Source organism: Thunnus maccoyii, chromosome 24, assembly GCF_910596095.1.
Source record: "Thunnus maccoyii chromosome 24, fThuMac1.1, whole genome shotgun sequence".
Taxonomy (NCBI): domain Eukaryota; kingdom Metazoa; phylum Chordata; class Actinopteri; order Scombriformes; family Scombridae; genus Thunnus; species Thunnus maccoyii.
Window position 1 is genome coordinate 16,653,470 of NC_056556.1, and position 22,399 is coordinate 16,675,868.

The 22,399-nt window shown below is 39.6% G+C and overlaps 2 protein-coding genes across 8 annotated transcripts in view; one reads left to right on the forward strand and one right to left on the reverse strand.

Annotated features, from left to right (window-relative positions):
- The window catches only part of scn1lab (sodium channel, voltage-gated, type I like, alpha b), a 45,638-nt gene extending 40,991 nt beyond the window's left edge, over window positions 1-4,647 (reverse strand). For 3 of the 4 annotated variants that reach the window (XM_042405142.1, XM_042405141.1, XM_042405139.1), the window contains exon 1: window positions 4,479-4,647. The gene's annotated coding sequence lies outside the window, so the exon portion shown is untranslated. Of the gene's footprint in view, window positions 1-3,230; window positions 3,532-4,478 lie in introns of those variants that run through there. The other variant, XM_042405140.1, reaches the window with a different exon arrangement.
- Window positions 4,648-9,874: 5,227 nt separating this feature from the next.
- LOC121892388 (cordon-bleu protein-like 1) lies at window positions 9,875-20,063 on the forward strand. 4 transcript variants are annotated; one of them, XM_042405426.1, is made up of 11 exons: window positions 9,875-9,893; window positions 10,189-10,243; window positions 11,049-11,202; window positions 11,505-11,706; window positions 11,798-12,071; window positions 12,998-13,039; window positions 13,127-13,209; window positions 13,321-13,515; window positions 13,652-13,751; window positions 15,774-17,126; window positions 18,014-20,063. In XM_042405426.1, exons 3-11 carry the CDS (start codon window positions 11,111-11,113, stop codon window positions 18,019-18,021), a joined length of 2,349 nt encoding a protein of 782 aa, XP_042261360.1. In that variant the 5' UTR covers window positions 9,875-9,893; window positions 10,189-10,243; window positions 11,049-11,110; the 3' UTR covers window positions 18,022-20,063. The 4 variants fall into 4 exon arrangements, with proteins under 4 accessions (XP_042261360.1, XP_042261358.1, XP_042261357.1 ...); XM_042405424.1 differs by lacking the exon at window positions 9,875-9,893 and adding an exon at window positions 9,900-10,059; XM_042405425.1 differs by lacking the exon at window positions 9,875-9,893 and adding an exon at window positions 9,975-9,993.
- Window positions 20,064-22,399: the final 2,336 nt, after the last annotated feature.

The window sequence follows — 22,399 nt, forward strand, 5'->3', positions numbered from 1 at the left end:
GTCTCCACAGTGTCTCAGGTGGGTCCTGTTCCTTGTGGGACACCGTACTAGCCCAAAAAACAAGAACCTCCCCTCTGGCAGAATTGCAAAAGTGATGTCTCCTTGAGTCATCCGCTTTTCATCCTTTCCTAAATAGAAATGGAGGAACAGGGACTGTCTCAGCCACTACAACCTAGTTCTCTTTCCATTTCAAAAGGTACGGGTAGAGCAAGAGAAAATTTTAAGCTATTTTGACATTCAGTCCTCGCCTGTATAGCAAGCAACCCAAGGAAAATGTGTAATTCAGCATCATCCCCCAAGCAGGGTAATGCTTAGGCATGATTTTACTGAGGATTACTAATTTGGGACTTTATGTGTCATGTCTAACAGTGCCTCAGTGTCATACTACTGCCAAACCTCATACTCACAACTCCTTATTTTACACATCTCTGAAAGCAAACTTACATTTCTCATCAGTTGCATCTGGGAAGTCAAAAGTGATGTGACCAGTGTGACCCCACTGACAATGAATGTGAAGGAATTGTATTCTTAATTTAAACAAAAAGATCTACTTCTCTGAATAAAAATATAAAAACCCAGCAACATAAAGCAGATTCTCAACTATGGCATTCTCTCATAGGATATCTTGTTTCTATACAACATTATGCAAAGTAATATAAATTGATAAGATGCCCTTGTTTCTTAGGAAAACACAGCTTGAGGATTTAAGGAATTACACTAATTTCTTACTGAGAAGAAGATAAGAAGATCAATACCACTCTCATATCTGTCTTTTTAATCAAACAGCCTGCAGCTGGGTAGCTAGTTTAGCATAAAAACTGGACACAGGAGGAAACAGCAAATAAGCCAATTACCCAAAATGTCAAACTATCTCCTTAATTCATGCTGCTCAGAATAATGGAAAGTTTGAACATCTACAGTTCCATGACAACAAAGCAAGCTCAATCTGCTGATGAGGACTGTATCATACAGTCAAAAGCTCAAGAAAAGGCGAGTGAGCGGACCATGAGTCGACATTGTCAAAATCAGGGTTATAGTTTTTATGTTATAGTTTTGTCACCAAATCAACTCTTTGATTGGACAAACAACTCTTAAATCAACACTTGTCTACTGCAAACATGTGTAACTTAAAAACTGAACTGCAGTTACCACTGAAATGTGAAGATTTTTGTCCTAACTACAGGACAAAATGGATTTTTATACTATAACACAAATCATTTGAGATTTATTTTTTAAATTTCTTGATGTGAGAGCCAAACCGGAAGAAAAGAAGAGATGAGTGATATGGCTCATAAGCTCCACTCAGCCAAGCAAAGCATCTATCAACACTGGAGTGACGGATTATTACAGAGCCAACGAATATTGTGTTTCAAAGAATTCATCAGCCATAAACTGTGAATTAATTAGCTTCTCCCATAGGGGAGTCACATAAAACACATCTGCTTGTGTCCCAAAGACTGCCCAAGGACCCAATGTTGTGATGTGTGACCTGACAGCTTGTCTAGCATGAGCTCCAGGATGGTGGGGGGTTGTGAGGCCTGATCGACCCTGTAGGCCCAACATCCACACCCACCTCTGAGCTCAGCGATCAGCGCGGTCATCCCTGCAGTCAGATATAACATGACAGACTGAAAACATGTAGGGACAGCAGACATTTCCGCACTTATGTATCCTGGCACTGAGAGGAATCAAAGTATCTATGAAATCACAAGCAATCTGGTTCACAGCTATCAGTGTTACACATGGATACAGCATTTTTAGTAGACATCTTATGATGAATCTTTTTTCTAATGGCCAGTAAAAAGACATCCTCCATGACCTTTTAAATGATGATAGCAGCGTCAGTAGGGCAACGTACTGGCCTAGCAGTTAAAGAACAGGTTCATATTTTTAAAAGTGCATCTTTAAACAACACTCACATGTCCATAAGTGCACTGAAGCAGTTTTTGTTTGCTGTGATTGTTGGTCCTCTTCATACTGGCTGTTAAAGTCACAGTGAAATGGAAGTTAAGAGTGTCTTGAGCTTCTATTTGTGCAGTGTAAAATTACAATGTACAATGCTTCAGATTTGATTGGACAACTAGTCGCTAGTTGCCCCAAAACACATTTGATTGGATACATTTTTGTACACACCCCTGAGTACAAGATGAGTCATCAAACATAATACAGGATGAAAAGACAGGAATTTTGATATAAAAATACCCAAAAATGAGGCTCACAGAATTATAACAATCTTGGACATTTTAGTTGTTATTTCAATGTCTTTAAAAGATCCCAAAAATGCCCTCCAAAATTCAGACAAAGCTACCACAATGTTTCAACAGTCTGATGTAGACAAATAAAGTGGGTATCCTTCAAAGTTTTTTAAGTAAAAACTTGCCCTTTTTTGTTACCATCTCTGCACCACAGCTCGTCAAGTTACAAGTGTTTGGGAAACACTTGATGCATTTTACACAGAACAATGACTGTAGATTTTGTCCTCCATCCTTTACATTGAAATCACCTTATCTCTTAGTTATCTCTTAACAGCTGCTACAGAGAGGAGGAACAATCTCAGCAACCTAAAAGCTGCTTTAATGCACATATGGGCATACATGTATTGTTGTAAGACAGACTTGAAAAATTGTGAACCTGTCCTTTAAGGTCCTTATCACGTCACAGAAAGGTCACAGGTTTGATCTCCATAACAATTCCACCTCCTTTAAAGTGTGCCTGAGCAAAACTCTTTTTTTTTTTTTAATCCATGAACTGATGTTTCGCTGAGAGGGAGAGCAGTAAAAAAGCAGCTGCCTCAGGAAACAAACAAGTGGCATCCTACGTCAATGTATCAGACACAACAAATACCTCTCCAGTGTTCTTGAACAAGACATTTGCTCTCTGCTAGTTAAATCTACCTGTGCGGCTGAATGACTAAAATTTCAGCTGACATGGTGTCAAAGGGCGCTGCTGTCCATGGTGCTTAAAGAAGAAGAGCAAGGAAAAAAACGGCTAACTGAGAAAACAGACGACACAGAAGCATTCTGACACCTATGAGACATTTTCAATGTTTTTGAATCTACTTATAAGAAGCTAAAGATAGCAGACATCTGTATGGTAACCCTTCTTTTATTCCAGGGCTGTCGCATTGATTTTGTATCCAACTAATAGCTACAGATAGAGTAGGTGGACAGAATAGCTCGTAAGGCTGATTATAAATCAAAAATAAAGCAACGGCGGGAGACAGACGATACCTTAATTGTCGCTCGTTTCAAAACGAGCAGAGGGGGCCGCAGCAGCTGTCGCCATGTTGATTATGTCTTCGGAAAAAAAAAAACGCCGACACTTTACGCATCATATTCCCCACAGACGAGAGCCTGTCGAAGTAACCGCGGCCATCATCTCTTCCCCCCCTTCCAGACACACACACACTCACACACACACACACATACACACACACACACGCGCACACCGGTGAGAGACCGACCGAGGTTTGCCCATACTAGGGTCCGGGGGCCACCTGTGATCTTTAGCTGTGGTTGAAATGGCTCCCATATAGGCTAAACCAGGAGTGCTTAAATTGAATTAATTTATTCATTTTCTGCGGTTGTTATACCTGTTTCACTCTCTCACTTTATCATTTCTTCATCTTCCCAAAATGTAAATACAGAACCATCAACTGAAGTATCTTATATGTGCGTATACGAGTCAAATATGTGAATTCTTTCCAGGAGTAAAAAGGTATAGGAGAAGTCCTACCATAAACCACTGAATGGGTCTTGAATGAGTCTGGGCGTGTCCTTGCCAGATGTGTGTCTATTGCTTTTATTCAATCCTATAGGAGGAAGCAACTGGTTTACCAAAAGCAGAAACAGACCTTTGTTTCTCTTGTCACTCTGCACGGTCGCTTATTTCTGAAACCTGTGGATTTTGCACCACTTTTTTTTTCTTTTTTCCCCCTTTATACATGTCATGAATAGGTAACATTTAACACCAAAGGGCCTGAAGCTATGAGGGCTATCCCCCCCACCCCCCTCCAACACGCCGGGGGATGCTTATAGCTAATTTGACGCCGATTTTGTTTGTCACATTTAGTCCACAATATATATCACAAATGAATGAAAATTTTCACAGTTTATAAGTCAGATATAGCCCAATTAATCTATTAATTAGTTCAATGAAGTGGCTTTTCCTAACACATATTTCTCTGTAATTATAAGCGTATCCTTAAGGGGGAAATAATTGTAAAATCTTTATTAGCCTGTCAATGTATAGGCCTATCACGAGCGCAATTAGCGGAGGGATATCATAACAGATAAATTGTTATAAGGGTTTTAAAAATGTTATTACGTTTCGTCCATTGCCTATAAAAACCGTTAACGTAGCTTATATTGTATTGCCTGGACAAAGACATAAAACCTAAATCCGAATATCCATCAGTGAAAGTACACTCACACCAGAAAAAGGTAGATAGACCTTTCTCCACAGATCTGGATACTCACCACCATTACGGTGCCCAGCAGGTGGGGACCCTGAAGGTGGATCCCATATCCGAAAGAATAATCCTTTTTTTAAGCGGATAGCGCGTCAATTAGCGATTTAAACCCTCGTCTCCTTTTGAGAAATCCTGTTCGAGGGTTGATGGATTATCATTTAATAAGCGCTCCTTTGATTTTTTTTTTCTTTTCTTTTTTTTTTTTTTTAGCCGCCCTTGCTTGCCGTGGAGAAATCAATCCGCGCTTCCGGTTGGTTAGGCATCACAGGCGGGGAATGAATGTCCTTAAAGCTGTGGCTGTCGCAAGATGGCCTGGATGTACACTTCTAGAAAATAGGAAAGTCACAAGGGAAGCAGAGCGGAGAAGTAGAGAAACCCACCTGCTGTCACCGATAAGAAGAAAAGAATAATTGAAATGAGATCTTCCTATTCTCTTATCAACCACAAGCCTATTTCATATTAAATAGTTCATATTTATTTTATATAGTAGCTGTTTACCATATGTTAATCATCACAACTATCATCCTATAAATTAACCATAAAATCAACGTTGTTTTGTAAGTTGCCTATTTGAATATAGACCCACATATCCACCCTACAGCTATTTAATAAGAGAAAATGTTTTTTCCAAGCGTTTTAAACACTGGTTATATGTGAAGTAATGGATACAAACTTAAGGTAAAAGCTATTATTATGATTATGACTCATTTTCTATTATATAGGATACATTTTTCTACTGGCCAAACAAGACATAATCAGAGGTTATACTTTCTATTACTGATTACAGTAAATGCTATACTATCGTTTATGAATGTGTTGCATCCTTGTTTATGCAACTGAAGCTCTACTTCTATGTGCATTGGTTATATTGTATTGATGGTGTCAGGTGGCTGGAGGTTGGAGTTTAAAATAGGAAAATGAATTGTTTTCTAACGATTTTGCTAAAATGGAGGTGGAGGTTGAGGGGCAGGTAACTGGTATGTACGTGCTCACGTGGAGACCTCATTGGGGTACAGACATCATAAGGACAAACGTACAAGACTCCCTCTGTATGTTTCTTATGAAGTTATGCCACCTGCTGGACAGCTCCTTTAATTACACCCAAACAGTTACATTACATAACAGCTACACAGTGGAATAAAGTTTATTCTCCTGTTGTCCTCTTGTTGAGAATAATATGGTTCTCTTGTGAAACATCTAAAGTCACATGACTATGAGGAAAACATAAAAGTAGACAAGCTATGACCTCCAACAGCAAACAACTCAGATGCTAAGACTCAAATTTAATAAAACATGCTTTATACACACTTTGTGCACGGTTGTGTGAGTCACTAGGAAAGTAAATTCCATTTGGGAAATGAAAAAGAGGTTGAACTACATCCGTCACCCGCACACTCACAGTCAGCAGATGTAGGCACACCCCTGAGATAAATTTAGCATGTCACTCTCACATGGGAGCACGCACTTTCACTTCACCATACAAACATAACTTTTCAACACCTCCTTCGAACACATCTACAAGAAAGTTTAATGTAATTTGTTTCATCTTATTTATTCCTTCTCTTTTTTTACCTATTCATATTCTTTTTTGCTCGGTGAGTTTATATGCTTGTTGTTTATCTTGTTTACTTACTACAACCAACTGTGCAGTTTGTATTTGGGATGGGAGGACGTTTCATTTCTACCGTTGCAGTTTGATTTATTCAGTAAATCTCCCTAAACAACGTCCTCTGACACGGTGACGCATGTTCTACTGTTTGCTCACAGCAATATTAAGCTTTGTGAGTGGTGTCAAGTGCTTTGTGGGGTTTTTTTTGCCCTGGGTTTCACCTTTTATGCCACATAGTCAGCTCTGAAACTGTGACTGGGGGAGCATGAAGGTGACACTGTGTAATTTTATGATTATAATAAAAAGATGCTACAGTTTAACAACAATCAGTGTTCCTGAGAGAAGAATTGATTTTGGTGACTAATTTTGTCTTCTTTATTTATTTAATTTTACTGTAATACTTATAGTTTATACTCTAATAGTAAATCATCAGTCTTAGTTCTCTATTAATGAAACTAAACATAAAGTAATTTTTAGAGTTTTTGCATTAATACTACAGATATTTAGGCCACATTTCCTATTCTTTTGTTTGGTATATTGAAGACATGAAGACCAGTTTCTTTATAATGTGTTATTTAGTAGATTAATATGAGTGTATATAAATAAATAGCATTCATCATGCCCCCCCGTTTCAGAAATGAAGTCTTCATCTTTCATATCCGTCATGCTTGTAAAATAGCACTCACAGTCATACTGTATTACGAAGAATCAAATACAGAGGTTAAGTGGGTCTATGAGATCACATTTTACATACATAACACTTAATAATATGCTGCTTGTAACTGTACAGTTGCAGATGAAGCCAGTCGGTGTCATATAATTATGTAGTCAACCCAAATCATACAAATTTGACTTTATGTGTGAACACAACACTCTTAACTCTGAGGTTTGAGGACATCATTTAAAAAATATTTAGCAGATATTTATGGTTTCCTGTCAACAGAATTCAAATATGAACTACTGCTAACAATGTGTAGATATACAGTGTTTCCCTGCTCGTACCCCACCAGTGTGAACAATGTTTCCAAAGGTGCGTTCACAGTTGTTCTACTTGGCAGCTATGTGTGACTTTGCTGCATGTTTCATTAGAAGCCGAGTGATGAATTTGGGAGCTTTGTTCAGACTGCAGGATGTCAGAATTAGGTTGTAGCATGCCGCTTTGCTCAAAGGAAGGCTTCCATTTGATTATGTCGCTTTGCACAACACTTCAAATTAGCCCTCTGTCACCGGCTCTGCCCCTGTTAGATGCTTACGTTACAGTTCACATGCGTTTGTGTGCATGTACGCACATTTTCGATTCTTTCTATAAATGTTCAGGTGGAAAAACAGAACATAGATGGAGCAGTATACACATTCTGTACACTTCTGGGTAAAAACTTCCTGAGTTTACATGAATCTATTCAAGAATCCAGTTTACATGAGCCTACACATGGATGTTAACATTGAACGTTGAGTAGAGGATAGCAGGGAGGAAATGAACTCATATTGTTGCCATTTTCATTTCCTTTCACAGGAAAAATAAAGCTTGTCAGTATCACGCCACTTATTTGTAGCTAGTCCAGAGTGGAAATTAGCTAAATCTATTTCTGACCACAAGTGAATGCGTTTAAGACAACCAGATGGAAACAAACTGACAATTTAACACCTTCTACCTTCACCTTCGCAGCGGAGTTTAAACTCTGCGGTGTGCGTGTGTTTGTCCGGGCCGCCTTCCATTTCCACACACGATAAGTGATGATACAGAGCGACAGACTGGATGGTGTGACTAACTGGCTCTCTGTTCATCTGTTAGTCATCAAAAGAAGTTCATTAACTTAGACAGTCACACAGTGATCTGTTTACTGCAGCCAGAGAGAAATCCATTGAGTCTCCACTGACAGACTTCACAATGAGATTACAAGATTACAGTCAGCGTGGACATGTGTTCCCTGCGCTTAATTTGATTAAAACTCCCACTTAACTGCCTGTTACCGCTCACCTACTGTATGCAGATGAATCAGGAGCTTATAATCAATTTGTGTATTACAAAAGATTGTTACTGTAAGAGAGATTTGGCTAATCACATATTAATTGAATAGAAATATAAAACCCTGGAAGCTCTGATACCACTAGTTTAATACTTCCCAGGAGTTATTTTTTAATCTTTTTGCACCAACTGCTAGTTAGTGAACTTGTTTCACTCAACTGGGTTACACAAGGAGGTGGAGAGAGAAATAGCTTTGTAGAAGCAAGAGAGTGCAATTTTCCAGTGGTGAAAAATCAGTCTTGTGCAAAACTGAAAGTCTGATACTGTGACTGCACTGAATTCTAGACTACTGTCAGGGGGGCGGATACTGGTGTCTCTGCCTCTTTGATGGATTTCTTTATGGTTGCTGATTCACTGCTGTAGCTGTGATGCGAATACTTACTTGTAACATCACCTCAATTATGTTCAGCTAGTTTAAAGAAAAATACCATTAAACAACAAGGTGGAGGAGTGTTAACTGAGCCCTCAAGCGTTCATTTACCTTTTAACACTATTATCTTCTTATTGTCCACTGACAGTCTTTTTTTTTTATTAGTAAAAGGGGATTAAGTTAGAAATAATCTACAAAGTACAGAGTGGTACTGCTTGGAGAAGGAACTCAGTGTGTGTTCATGCTATATGGACAACAGTATAGCTGATCACTAATAATTTAGCCAGATCCTATAGAGAGGATCAGTAGCTTATGTGGATTAGAGGCCTTTTTACAAATTGGGTATGTGCACCCTTTCCAATGTTCATGTGGTTAGGGAAAAGCTTTCACATTACAGATCGGTCTAACAGGTTACCATCTACATGCCCGTGCAAAAATGCTCCCTTCACCACCACCCACAAAGCACACACACACACATACACATTGCACACACACACACAAACACAGACATGCAAAGTGTCACATGATTGGGCAGGGCCTTCGGGTGTGGTAGGTTGTCTGCTAAACAGGGATTACCAGAGAGGAAAAAAAAAACTTGCTGCCTGTGTCTTTCTCAGCCTCTCTCCTCCTACAACTTAATAACACAGAAGCGAAAGTTGAAAGAGAATGGGAAGAATTTGCAGACACAGGTAAGTGCAAAATATAAAAGGATGTATATATAATTAATTAAGTGCTTTTACATGTGTGCCTGGTAGCATGGAGAGAGGCAGCCTTTTAAAGGCACTAATCCCTGTCTCTCAAGAAGCTGTGTAAGCTTAACTCGGAACTGAGTATTACTGCTTGAACAACATGGCTGAAGACAAACAGGACCTTCCATTGTATATGTAATTAAGATACATTTGTTTGAGGATAAACATGACTTTTCATGGTGTCATTGTAGTGTTGATCTACTGCTGTATGTGTCAACTATATAGCATGATCAGTTGGTGGGAACAGATTTGAGTTTTTCCAGAAACATAACACTGAATATCAATTGGCTGATGGTGATTAATTGGCTCTTTATAGCAATGTATGCAAGTGTCAGGATTCTGTACTTTTAAAAGAAGGCGTTTATATAAAAATGAGTCAATTAGCAGCTAAATAACTCTCAAATTTCCTGTATTTAATAAATCTCAAATTGTTATATGTGAAATATTTTCTTTTAAATATGCCTATTTTGAAAGCAGTTTGGATATAATACTTTTAAACTAAATGTAAGCTATGTTCAAATGAATGTATGTAAATGTATTTTAGTTGAATTTGATACTTTACTCAGTCACATCCTTGTGTGCGCGTGTCGGTGTCCGCGCGCTGAGGGAGCAGTGGCACGCGCGTGTTGATGAAGAGATAGGCACAGCTGTTTGGTTGGCACGCTCCGGTGAGCTCCAAGCTGAAAATACACACAGGGCGTTGACTCAGACCAAACTGTGTAAAGAGGCTGTTCCTAAGTCATGGCTGAGTGCTACACAAGGTCAAAGGTGAAGATAGAGAGCGGTTAAAATCCTGGAGAGAGGAGAGGAGCTTCCTAATTCACCACAACAACCGTCGGTTACGTCTAAAAGTTACAGAGGAAAACACAGCAAAGTCGCAAACGTTGACATCTGTGGTTATAATTCAGTTTTCAGCGACACTTTGGATTTATTTCTTTTTGTTTTTTTCTCATGTGGGAATAGTGCGGTTGTCGGATTTCTACTGGCGTGTTTAACGTTTGAGGAAGAGGTTGTTCAGGTAAACGTCTACATTTGTCACAATATTTATTTGGCTTGGAGCGTGTATGAACTCATGACGTAGCCAACGATATTGAAGATAAAAAACTACGGAGACCCCCGAAGTCTCAAAAAAAAAGTATATATTGTCCACAAGTTACTATCTTGAGTAGCACTCAGTTCTACTATAATGTATTTGAATTGAGATTGAGTTTAGCAGAGCCTTGAGTAGATTGTCTTATTTTCAGTGAATTAGGGCTGAAACGATTAGTCAATTACTCAATGGACAAACAATTAATCAGCAATCATTTTGATTATTGTTTAACTGTAAATGAATATTTATTTAAACAAAAATGCCCCAAATTCCATAGTTGCAACTGTGAATATTTGCTGGTTTTCATGATCTTCTTTCATAATTAATGGTTTGAATTGGAGTTTGGATTGTTGATTGTTGTTGACAAAACAAACAATGTGAATACGTGTCTCAGAAACATTTCCTCTGACATTTTAACAACCAAACGAGTAATTGATACAATGATAGATTAATTGATAATGAAAATAATAATTAGTTACAACTCTACAGTGAATAATAGATTCTTGAGGTGTACCGATGGGAGTCAGGATCAGGCCCTCAAACTCATTCTTGAAATGTTTTCGAGTAGCTGTAAGACATTTCACACTGGCACCAACAGTCAGTCATTGTGTTCCTGTAATGATTTTGAGCAGCCTGAACTCTCATAGACATAATTTTGGGTAAGTGAGGTTATGTGAGGTATTTTGTTCTTGTATTCATCAATGTAATTGCTGGAATATTTTTGATATCTCAGGAGGTTTACCTGACATTGGGGAAAAGCATCAGATCTGGAGTGGCCCTTGTGTTCCTTCTGAGATGGACGAGCAGGTGAATCCACTGGAGAGGGACCACTCTCTGTCTGTGGTTCTGCCGGGGGGAATGGAGAGGAACACCACAGTGCATGGAAGGTAGGCCATATTACAAACTTTGATTGTTGAAACGGGTGTTGGTGCCATGTTTTTGTACTTGTTCCAGTCCAATGCTGGTTTAAGTGTTTCCTGTTCTCAGCTACTGTTGGGTATTGAGTTGAGTTAGACAGATCTCTGTCATTTCTAAGGAAACCTCTGTATCTATCTTTTTATGGTCTGGTGCATCTATGGAAAGTCCTAGTTTTATAATAACGTGTACTATAATTTGAGTTCACAAGATATGAGTTAATTATGGTCATTTGTTTTCTTTTGTGATTTTCATTCAATGTTCTTCTCTTCAGTAAACCAGTGATGGACTTACTGGTGACACTCTGTGGGAGTTACCACCTGAATCCTTCTGACTATACTGTGGAGGTTCTCTCACCCAACAAGAACAACATCAGCTTCAAACCAAACTCCCCTATTGGCTCACTAGAAGCAGAAAAGATTGTGCTGAAGCCCAAAGGTGTGGAGGAAAAGATCAGGAAGCCATACATGCCTGAGGTAAAAACTACCCTCATTTAATTATGATCCACAATCCTTTCATTTCTGTGTTTTTCAGACTTTCAGTAGAAAATGAAACTTCTCTTTTCAGGCAACAGTGCGTCTGTTGATCAACTACAATAAATCCCACAAGGCCGTGGTGCGAGTGAATCCCAGAGTGCCCCTTGAGATGCTGCTGCCAGTGGTGTGTGACAAGTGTGAGTTAAATGTAGAAACAACCGTCTTACTGAAAGAGTCTCTGTCAGAAGAGCCGCTGGACCTGACCAAGACCTTAAATGAGCACGGACTGAGAGAAGTGTTTGCTAAAGACACAGCTGGTAAGGACCCTGTTGACCATCAACACCAACCCAAGACACCCGAAGAAGGTAGAGGACACAACCCTATGTATCCTATCAGTCAAATGCTGCAAGTTGTATTGCTCCCACCATTGTTGATACTACACTCTGGGATATGTATTAAGAACCACCAGTAACCACATGTGTCTCAGCAAGGTGGATAGTTTTCAGGATTGTTACGTTAAAGGAACAGTTTGACATTTTTGGAAAATACGCTTATTCGTATCCTCGCTGAGAGTGAGATGAGAAGCATACAGCTAACCTGGCTCAGTCCAAAGTAAACATATCCACCAATCAACACCTCTTAAACTCACTCATTAACACATTATATCTTGTTTGTTTAATCCATACAAAAACTGATGAGTGAGTGTTGGTTTTACAGGGAGTTACATGCTTTAACTGTTTTTTGGCAAGGCCAGTAATCTCCACTGGTTGCCAGGCAACCTCATGGTGATGACCTGACTCCAGGTGCTTTAGAGGTGCTGGTAGGCAGATGTTTTTTAAAACTTAGGACAAAGCCAGGCTAGCTGTTTCTCTCTGCTTCCAGTGTTTATGCTAAGCTAAGTTAATCACCCACAGTCTCTTGCAGATTGAACAGATTTAGTGTACAGACATTAGAAATATAAATCGTCTCATCTTAGCATACTGTATTTCCCAAATGTAGAACTACTGCTTGTCTGCTCTCTTTTCTGCTTACACCGTTGCCAGTATAAACAAGTTAGCGGTTGTTAAACTTTATCTACCCAAATTGACACCACATATGTCAGTGTGTCAGTTTTTAGCTCCCTGACTTTTACATCGTCTTTATTTTGTAGTTTTTCACCACAAAGTTCACTGTTAAAGGAATGTTTAGAAGATGTTTCATTACAGTATACATTTGTTCATACTGTACAGTCTGACTTGATCCATCTGTGTTGGCAAATATGATAATGACACATTTATTTGTTCTGAAACAGCTGTCACACCAACAGAGGTCATCTCACCGCCTCCACTACTAGGTACAGTAACACACAAATACAATCTAAGCCTTTCCCATTATTCCTGCTACATATCATTTACTAATCTTAGTCTTGTGTAATATGTAGACCTGCCAAAGAAGGAAAAGAAACAGAAGGAGAACACAGGATTCCTCAGCTTATTCAGAAGACGGAAGAAAAAACCTGAGACGGTATGTTGTCAACTTGTAGGAGACATGATGTGAACAACTGTTTGCAGTGACTTTCCCTGACATCTTCTTCTTTTCTTTTTTGACCAAAAATGTGCATTTTCCTCTTCAAAGGAAGGGGCAGTGAGTGCTCCAACTTCTCCTGGTCTCCACAAAGAAGCGTCTGCAAGCGTCAATGCGCTGGCTCGTTCCTCTTCCAACACCCTGCCAGCAGATATGCCCAAGAAGAGGCGAGCCCCACAGCCGCCCATGGTTGCATCACAGAGCATCCCCAGCAACCTCAGCAGCTGCCATCTAAGAGGAGCACAGGTGAGTTGGTCCTTCTTCTTCTTTTTTCCACTCCCACTGAGTGAGTGTGTTAATCTACTGGTCAGCAAAACTGAATATGTCTCTCAAAGCCATGAAGAAACAGACATCCTCCAATAATATCATTGTATCTGTGTAGAGATCTGCAGAATCTACCTTAAGGACTACCAAGAGGAGGGCACCACCTCCTCCCTCTGTAAACACACATGAGGAGCGGCAGGCAGACACTGAGGTTGAAGGTAAAGTCTTCATCGATGACTGACCTTAGGCTACTAGATCCTGCGCTGAACACGTTTACATTTTAATGATAATGAATGAGATCTTAGCTAACAATAAAATGGGTGTTAAGTGTCGCCATTTAAAGGTATAAATTGGGGTCAGTACCATTACATAGTAGTCAGTGCAGAGTTAATATTAGCTGTCAAAATGCTGCATGATCCCACAGGCAAATCCTCAGTTTATTTTGCCATCTAGTGGCGACTTCGGAGGTAGCATCATTGAAATAGAAGAGAAGATGAAATATGCTGGTAGAAGAAGCCCAATTGACCTTTTACAGTATTTCAGTGGAAATCAAATGGGTTTAGAGGAGGGTGAATTCTTGTATCTGCCAAATCCTTACGGCTTCAGTCAGTGCCACATGAGGTCAAGAGAGATTGAAGTTAAATCAAGATTAAAATGTCAAAGCGAATACCATTAAATAGAAGATTTAGCAGTTAAATCCACCGCAAAATGCAGCTGTTATTATCAGTCAGAACAATTTAACCCTGTTCAGGGCAATTAAAGTGACCCAGAGCCTTGTTCATAGAGCATATTGGCTTCAGTCTGTTGCAAGATAAATCCCTCTATTGTTCAAGCTTTCATTCCCCTGTATTAGTCTGTCTGATATGCTTTCCTCCGCTTGGGTTCAGGTTCTCCCTGTGCACGGCTCCTTTTTACTGATCTGCTTTCACAGACTTGAATGGACAATGATCGTTTTGTTATTAGAGGTAGTTTCTAAGGGATCTGCAATTATGTGAGAAACACTTCATTGTGCATTCGCGTCACATAGGCTTTAAAAAAAAAAAGGCAAAGTAAAAGTTTGGAGCACTTTTTCTTCTCTTGCAGTGTTCTAATTATCAGACTAAATTGCCGTCAGCAGTGTCTTGGTTCACTCCCTCGCTGTTTTCTTTTAGCCATGATAGTGTAAAACACTGCTGAGTTGGTATCAATCCTTGGCTGGAAAAACAACTCCCTGTCCAGAGTTGATCACACTCTTGATCCTGTCCTCCCACACTTACATAATTATGGTCTGTGAAAGTTCAAAATCACATTTCCACGTATCTCAGTATTTTTTTTTTCATCACTCCAGTATGAGACTTGATCGTAAAGGTCTTGTGATTATTTTGTTTTGGAGACATTTAGACTGAAGATCGCTGCCCTAAAGCCAAGCTTTTTCTCCCTGCCCACAGGCTCTGTGTTACCTGAACGGGGTGATTGAGAGCTGCTGCTGCTCTCTCCTTTTCCTCTCCTCCTTCCACCATCCCTATTCCTCCTCTCCGTCCTCCTCCTGCGTTGGCTTCTTCTTCCTCCTTCCCATCTTAGTGGCTTTTATGGATGTATCTCACTGTTGCCTGCTGCACTTCAGTGCTATTTATTTGTACTGTTTATAAGTTGTCTGCTTGTTTCTGTCTGTGTTTTGTGAAATTTCTTCCCTTTTTTTTGTCTTTATGCCCCTTTTTTGTGTTTTTCTTTTATTTAATGGATTAGAATTTGTAAAAATTGCTGTGCCTTTAAATCAAAACAAAAGCCTGATCAACAGTAGTATTTGTTAAATAAATTAACTATTTGGTACATCTATAAGTAATTATAATTTTTACAGACCGCTTTTGTAAAATGATGAATACTCTCTTTCCACAATCATGTTTTTATGTTACATCCGTCTTTCTTTCTTTACTATGTTGTATATTAATGCTTTTCATTTCATTATGTTTCTTAAACATGTAAAAACACACAATGCTGATTTTATTTGGACATCATAATTTTTCAGGAAAATGTAACATTACAATTGTATTTGCCAGGTTTTTCATTCTTAAATAGTGTTTCTCACTATTCCTCTATTATAATAAATTTGTGAATCATTAACTTTAACACTTGATGTCATTTTTAAAATGTGTTAATGTCTCTAAGATTATATTAAGAGATTAATGTTAAAAAAAAGTGAATACTGAGAATATTCACTCATTCTCGTGATCCATGTTGCTAAGTGTTTTCTGTCTCTCCAGGGACTGTAGACTCCCTGAACACTCAGGAGGAGCCGAGAGAATACGATGAGTCAGACTCTGTAAACCTGTCGCTATCCTCACCTTCATCACCACATCCATCACAACCTACGTCATCCTCATTCCCCTCACGTCCATCACTGGCTTATTTCCATGAAGTGGCTGACCCATACCTTCCTACGTTGCGAGGGAAAGACCTATCAGATGCCCGCTGTGCTCTTGCCAAAGTCCTGACGTCCTCCATTTCCAAAGGACCACTGGTCAAGCGTTTGAAGAACTCTGCCACCTTCCCAAAATTATACAACAGCTCCTCATGTATGTCAGTGACTCAGAAGTGTCCAGATGATGAGGATTACTATGCAGAAATTCAATCTGTTCTGAAATCTACCCTCCCCACTGAGCGTGAGTGGGAGGACCCCGTACACAGGAAGGGGATGACCACGTTCAAGGTGGTTCCTTCAAAGAAACAGATGTCCTATGATGCAGAGCTCATCCTGGATGTCCCAGACCAGTGCCAGATAACAGTAGAAGATAACCATGATAGTGTAGCTTCTCCTCCTCCTGAGGACAGGAATAATCAGACTGAGAGTGAGGAGGATCCATGTTCTCCAGACAGAGCAGAGACTGAAACATCTTCACCCAGTCCAGAACCCTGTCCTCAGGAGATTCCGGCCTCTGACGCGCCGGCGTCTCCTCCATCTCCACATGACTTAGACAGTCAGGATTGTCCAGGCTCACCTCTTTCTGAGGTTGGAAACACTGATGAAAAACTGGAAGAAGAGGAGGAACCTGAAGACACATCTGAGGTGACACAAGCTCCATTGTCAGACTGCAGTGATGAAGAACTTACAGGTGATGATCAGATTAACTCAGAAACTCAGAGCGAACTTCTCCAAAGCCCCAGTGCACAGTCTCTAAGCACAGACACGGACCAATATGGATCATGTGTCGATGAGAGGGAAGGTGAGGAAGTGGTACAAGAAGAAGAAGAAGAAGAAGAGGACAGTTTCCCTCCTCCTCCTTCACCTGTCTTCTTTAATGAAGACATAGAAGTCCTGCAGGAGAGCACAGAAGATACTACAGCTTCCACTCTGCCGTGTTCCAAACCATCAAGTCCTACCTTCAATGGTCAAACTAATGCATTCTCTGAGGACCATCAGAATGAGGCTACCTCAGCCACGCCTGACCAGTCCTCAGCCCCATCATCGCCTCCGGACAAGATGAGCACAGCCCCATCCCTATTTGCACAGGCAGTGGCACTGGCAGTGCAGAGGTCTCGCCTGCAGAGCAGAGGGAAAGGTTTAGGCCCAGAGGCTGCCACGCTTCCCTCATCACCCAGGTCTGCATACCAGTACGGTGAGTTGCCACTCATTACTTACTGTGACCTCACCAAGTAAGTGAGGTATTAGTATGTAGGGCCTGTAGATGTGCAGCATCATCATTTGTTTGTGGTATACTGAGAAAATAAACTACATTACAAACATCACAATAATCAGAAATGTTGATATGAATAAAAACTGCATCTCTTAAGTATTATACAGCCTTGAAAAGGAGGAACAGTTAAATATTTAATCTCAGTGTCTCAATATGATATTCAGTTTAGTCGATTAATTAATTAGTCAAACAGAAAAACAGTTATTGGCAACTATTTTGATCATCAATAAGTCGAATTGGTCATTTTAAAGCAAACGAGTCAAATATTCCATGTTTCTGTCTTCTCCAATATTTGCTGCTTTCTTTTTTTATATTATTATAAAGTGAATATCTTTGGGTTTTGGACAGTTAGTCAGACAAAATAAGACATTTGAAGACATAACCTTGGATTTGACATTTTATAGACCTAACAATTAATCGATTAACCAAGAAAATAATTGCCAGATTAATCAATAATGACTTTTTTTTTCCTGCAGCTCTAGTTGAATTGCTGATGTACATACATCCCAGGGATAACTCTTAATTGCATTAGTTTACATTCTCAGTGAAGCTTTCAGTCACAGTACACATATAATTATTGCCACTCATAGAAAACGAGGGAACAGACATGTAGTACTTAGGCTTTCTTGGCATAGAAACAAACTGACATGGAGACACTGAATGCATGATGACAAGTATATTTCTGGATGTTTGATGTCTGACTGTCCAAGACTGTGTGTCAGTATTTGCCTGAAGCCCTTTATATTTCCCTCCTATAGAAGAAGAAGTGATGTAGACATGCTCCTGTTTTAATCTCTCCTCTGCCTCAGGTGCCTGACTGGCTTCCTCACACATCTGTGAATGGAAGCGCTTATTTATGGTGAGAGTTCAGAGCTGACTGAAGACACCAGACTTCCAGCACGTCACCTCCAAATAAGTATAACCGATTAATTTCCAAGAAGACGAACTGCATCAGTTTTATCACAAGAAGCAACAGACTTGGTTTCTGCAAAGTATGATTGTTTTCATTTTTTTTGTGCAGGACAACTTGCTGTCACATTTTGTGTTTGACTTTATGTTCACAGGTTGAACATAAACATTTTGTGTTGTGGAGAAGGCCAAACGTACAGGACACGAGTTGTTGAACTGACAGTGTCCTGTTTTTTTCTTTACTTCCTTTTAAATGTTGATTGAAGACGTGCCAAAGCGGACATAACGCTGACGTGAGAGCTTTTTTTTTTGTTTGTTTGTGTAAAACAAAAGAAATAATGTACTGGCAATAATAGGCTTATTCTATGTTTGTGCCGGACTTTATTTTACCTCTCGGGGTGTATATTTTTATGCTTTCAGTAAAACTCAAGAGCTGTATTTAAGACTGGTTTGCTTTTTAGTCAGCAGGTGGCAGAAGTGCATTGCTTCTAAAATGAATATCTATCTGTGAGGTCTTTTTCATTGTATGACTTGTGATGGATGTATCCAAAGTGACACAAATATGTATAATTTTAACAGAAATAATAGTAAATATTGTTTTCTACTTACTCAGCAGCCATGAATGAAATAATCTAAAAATTATATTATTATAATATATAATTTTCATGAAGTGTCTTATGATTTTTATGAAGGCGATCTCTGTCCAAGAATATATATCAACTCCAAGGACATTCTCTGCATAAAAGTGCATGCAATATTTAATGGCGACATGAGAATATCCTACATTTCCGACAACAAAGTGAAAAAAAAAAAAATCATGTTGGAAGCATCAGTTTTATGCCAAATATTTCAACACCTTCCTGAATAAACTCAGTCCACTTTGCACATGCTGTTATGTCTTTAACGGACGCATAGCTCAGGGCAATACTGCATAGCTATACTTGGGTGCCAAAAGAATTCGCACTACTATATGTATTGATCCAGCCCTGGCCTTGGAGGAACAGCAAGGAGCTATGCGAGGTAGAGACCTAGCCAGAACCGCCTGTGGCTAAATCTCCTTGTTTGCCAGGCCTGGACTGAGTGGGCTCGCTTCAAGACTTTCTTTCTCTCTCTCTCTAACATTCCTTGCTCCACCTGAGGAGAGTGAGGGGGGAGAGAGAGAGAGAGAGAGGAGGACGGGTTGCTGGTGGATGATGGGAGGTGACCGCTGACCCTGTCGTGTTTCTGCGGCGCTCCCCCCAGAGGGGGCGCCCGGCCCTCAAGGGCACAGCCGTGTCACACTGCCGTTGTCATGGAGAATGCCATTACCGCCCCTAAGGGAGAGAGCTACGTCTAACGTTTTATATAAAAAAAAAAAGTCAGTGGAAACAGAAACACACACACATACGCTGGAGAGAAGCTCTTTTTCTGCCCAAAGCAATGATACCCAATGTAAGTGACAACTCTGGCATTATCCTTTTTTTTTTTTTTTTACAGTGAAAGGTTGAATTTCAACCTGAGCAGCAATTCAACTCAATCTCATGATTACGCAGACAAAAGAAAGCTGGATTTATAATCCAGTATAGCATGAAATGCTACCCTGTCATGTACGTTTACGATCCAGCACGTGACATAAGATGCTATCAGCACCAATGAACCTTTGAACAAAACAGACGTCGACATAAAGAGGTTTGTTGATAATTGTCTCAGGAGACGAGGTGGAGAGAGACGTGAACAAACAGGGTATTGTAAATCCAGGAGGACACTTCAGTCACATGGGCACGAACCAATTAATGAGGAGGCCGTGGTATGAATGCAAGATCACTCAGTGGATCACTCCCGGTAAAACATACACACCTGAACAAACATGTATTGTTTCACCACCACTAACAAAATATTCAAGTGTAACTGCATGTGTGGACATAAATGAACAAACTGTTGACTGTAAGATAAATAAACCTGTATATTTTTCTTGCTTTTACTCATTCTTCAAACAAACACAATGTGCAGGTGCAGCAAGACAACACACTATAGTCATATATCAACATAAACAGTATATTATATGACCCTACGCTATACAGTGTGCACTCATTTTACAACCCCATTTCATTTCATAACCACCACCCCCACTCTATAGCCTCAAAATAAAATGAAAAATCTAAAAATAAAATATCTAGGAGAAAAAAAGAAATTACATAAATAAATAAATCAATAATAAATAAAAAAAATACAGAAAAACTGTTATATATTCAAGAAAAATACCATAAAGCAGCTCAATTCCTCCCACTGAGCAGTAAAGACATACACACTTATGAAAAATTATTTAAAAACCAAGTAATAAAACTAAAAGTAAAGAAAAAACAAGTTTAACCAACCAGAGCTCCACATATTTGTGATATACTGTGTTGTCCTGTACATTCTACTAATTGATATTTTAATACAAAGTATGTAAAAAACCAAACATCCATTGAATACAATTGAGAGAGACAGTTAAATTTTTTCCCCCCACAGCAGTCAAACCAGCTAATAGACCTTTTTCACATCAGTCATTTTAACATAGCGTATTAATAACACGAACGATGGCTGCATTCCATTTATTTGTATTGTGCATGCTGGCTCGCTGGCTCTGCTCACTGAGATGACTAAATGGCACAGAGCCATGGTCAATATTATTAGTAACACCTGTGCTTTTTCCTGCTATGACAAGTCAAAATGTCTGCTGTGAAAAAGGCAGATTAGATACATTGTTGTTGGGTCGATAATGTCAAGGAAGAATCATCAACCAATCAATATGATTTATAATAACTTTGGGCAGCAAGGTAGTCCTATAATAAGGACACTCCCAGTATGAAAAAAGTGCCAATGTGGTTATTCAAACCAAAATAAAAAAGTGGAGAGTGAGTATTAAAGCATTTTTGGGAGATAAATTCATTTTATATAGAGTTAGAAAAGTTTGCTAGTCAGCATCCTTGTTGTCAAATTGTTTGACATACACAAATTGTTGGAAAGGTTTCTCTCTTTGTCACCTTTAGTAATCCACTGAGAGAAAGAAAAAACATTTTGAATAGCACAGATTAAACATTATAACTTGGCCTTCATACTGTAGCCTACTTTGTGTACACACAAAAAAAAAAACCCAAATCAATAACACAATATCAGGCCCACACAAATACCGGTAATGCAGATTTATCATTTATTTATTCCTTCATCTCCTCATTCATTTCTATTTAATTACCCATCAGATGTATCTGCATTGTGATTTGAAGATGCCCACGAGCTGCTTCAAATCGGCATCTGATTATAAAACAGTGAGTAGGCCCAGGGCTTGCTTCACTGGATACACGGCATGTGTGTTAGCGGTGCACATGTGCATTGTAGACTACTAATATATGTGTGTTTACATGGCACCTCCATGCTTGGGTAGAAATAATCAATAGATGAATCACCCAAAGCAGTGTTGTTCTCCCCAGGCAGAGTGGTGCAGCTTAATGCTATTCTTTTCCATTCACCTTGGGAACGGCATCCATCAGGCCTCCCCCAAAGTGAGGTACGGTTGCCTAAAACATCACCAGTGCTTGAGGGGCTGCTTGGAAAGTGATGCAGGGAGAGCACAGTTGACCTTTCACCTCCTCCATGTTTGCGCTCGCTTCCCTCCTCTTTGGCGGAGCGGCAAATCACAGAGTCCCTGCCTCATTGGCATTGTCAGGCGCTTACAGTAGTGTTTCTCTGCATTGTGCTGGTGGTTAACTGGTTCAAATGTTATGGAAATGATATTTACCTCTTCTTTGATCCTGTAAACTCCAAACAGACAGGCCTTTTTTCTCCCCAGTTGAGGGAAGAAGGACTTAAAGAGGCGCTATAAATACAAACAACAGGAAAAAATAGATATCCAAAACTGAGCTGCACGGTGTTCAAATCAATCAAATCTCTGGATTCTCTACCGCAGCTGAAGCCTTTTAAATCATCTTGCTCTTGCACGTTAAAGGACACAGTGGAACATTTTCGACAGAAACCACAAAGTCAAGCCAGGCTTGATTCATGATGCTTGGCAGCACTGTATGAAATAAGCAAGCAGCAACAAAAGCAGGAGCAGCGTCTGATGGTTGAGCATACAGTATAGACGGCCCCTTGTTGCTCTGTGATAGATAGTGGACAAGCCCTATCTCTCTCTCATTTTTCTTCATTCATCCCTTATCACTGAATCCTGCAAGGGAGAGAAAAAAATGCAGCTTTTCTCCGTGATGAATGGCCGATGTCTCCGATTCAGTGCGGTGACAAACTGACACAATCACTGCAGTTAATTTGTC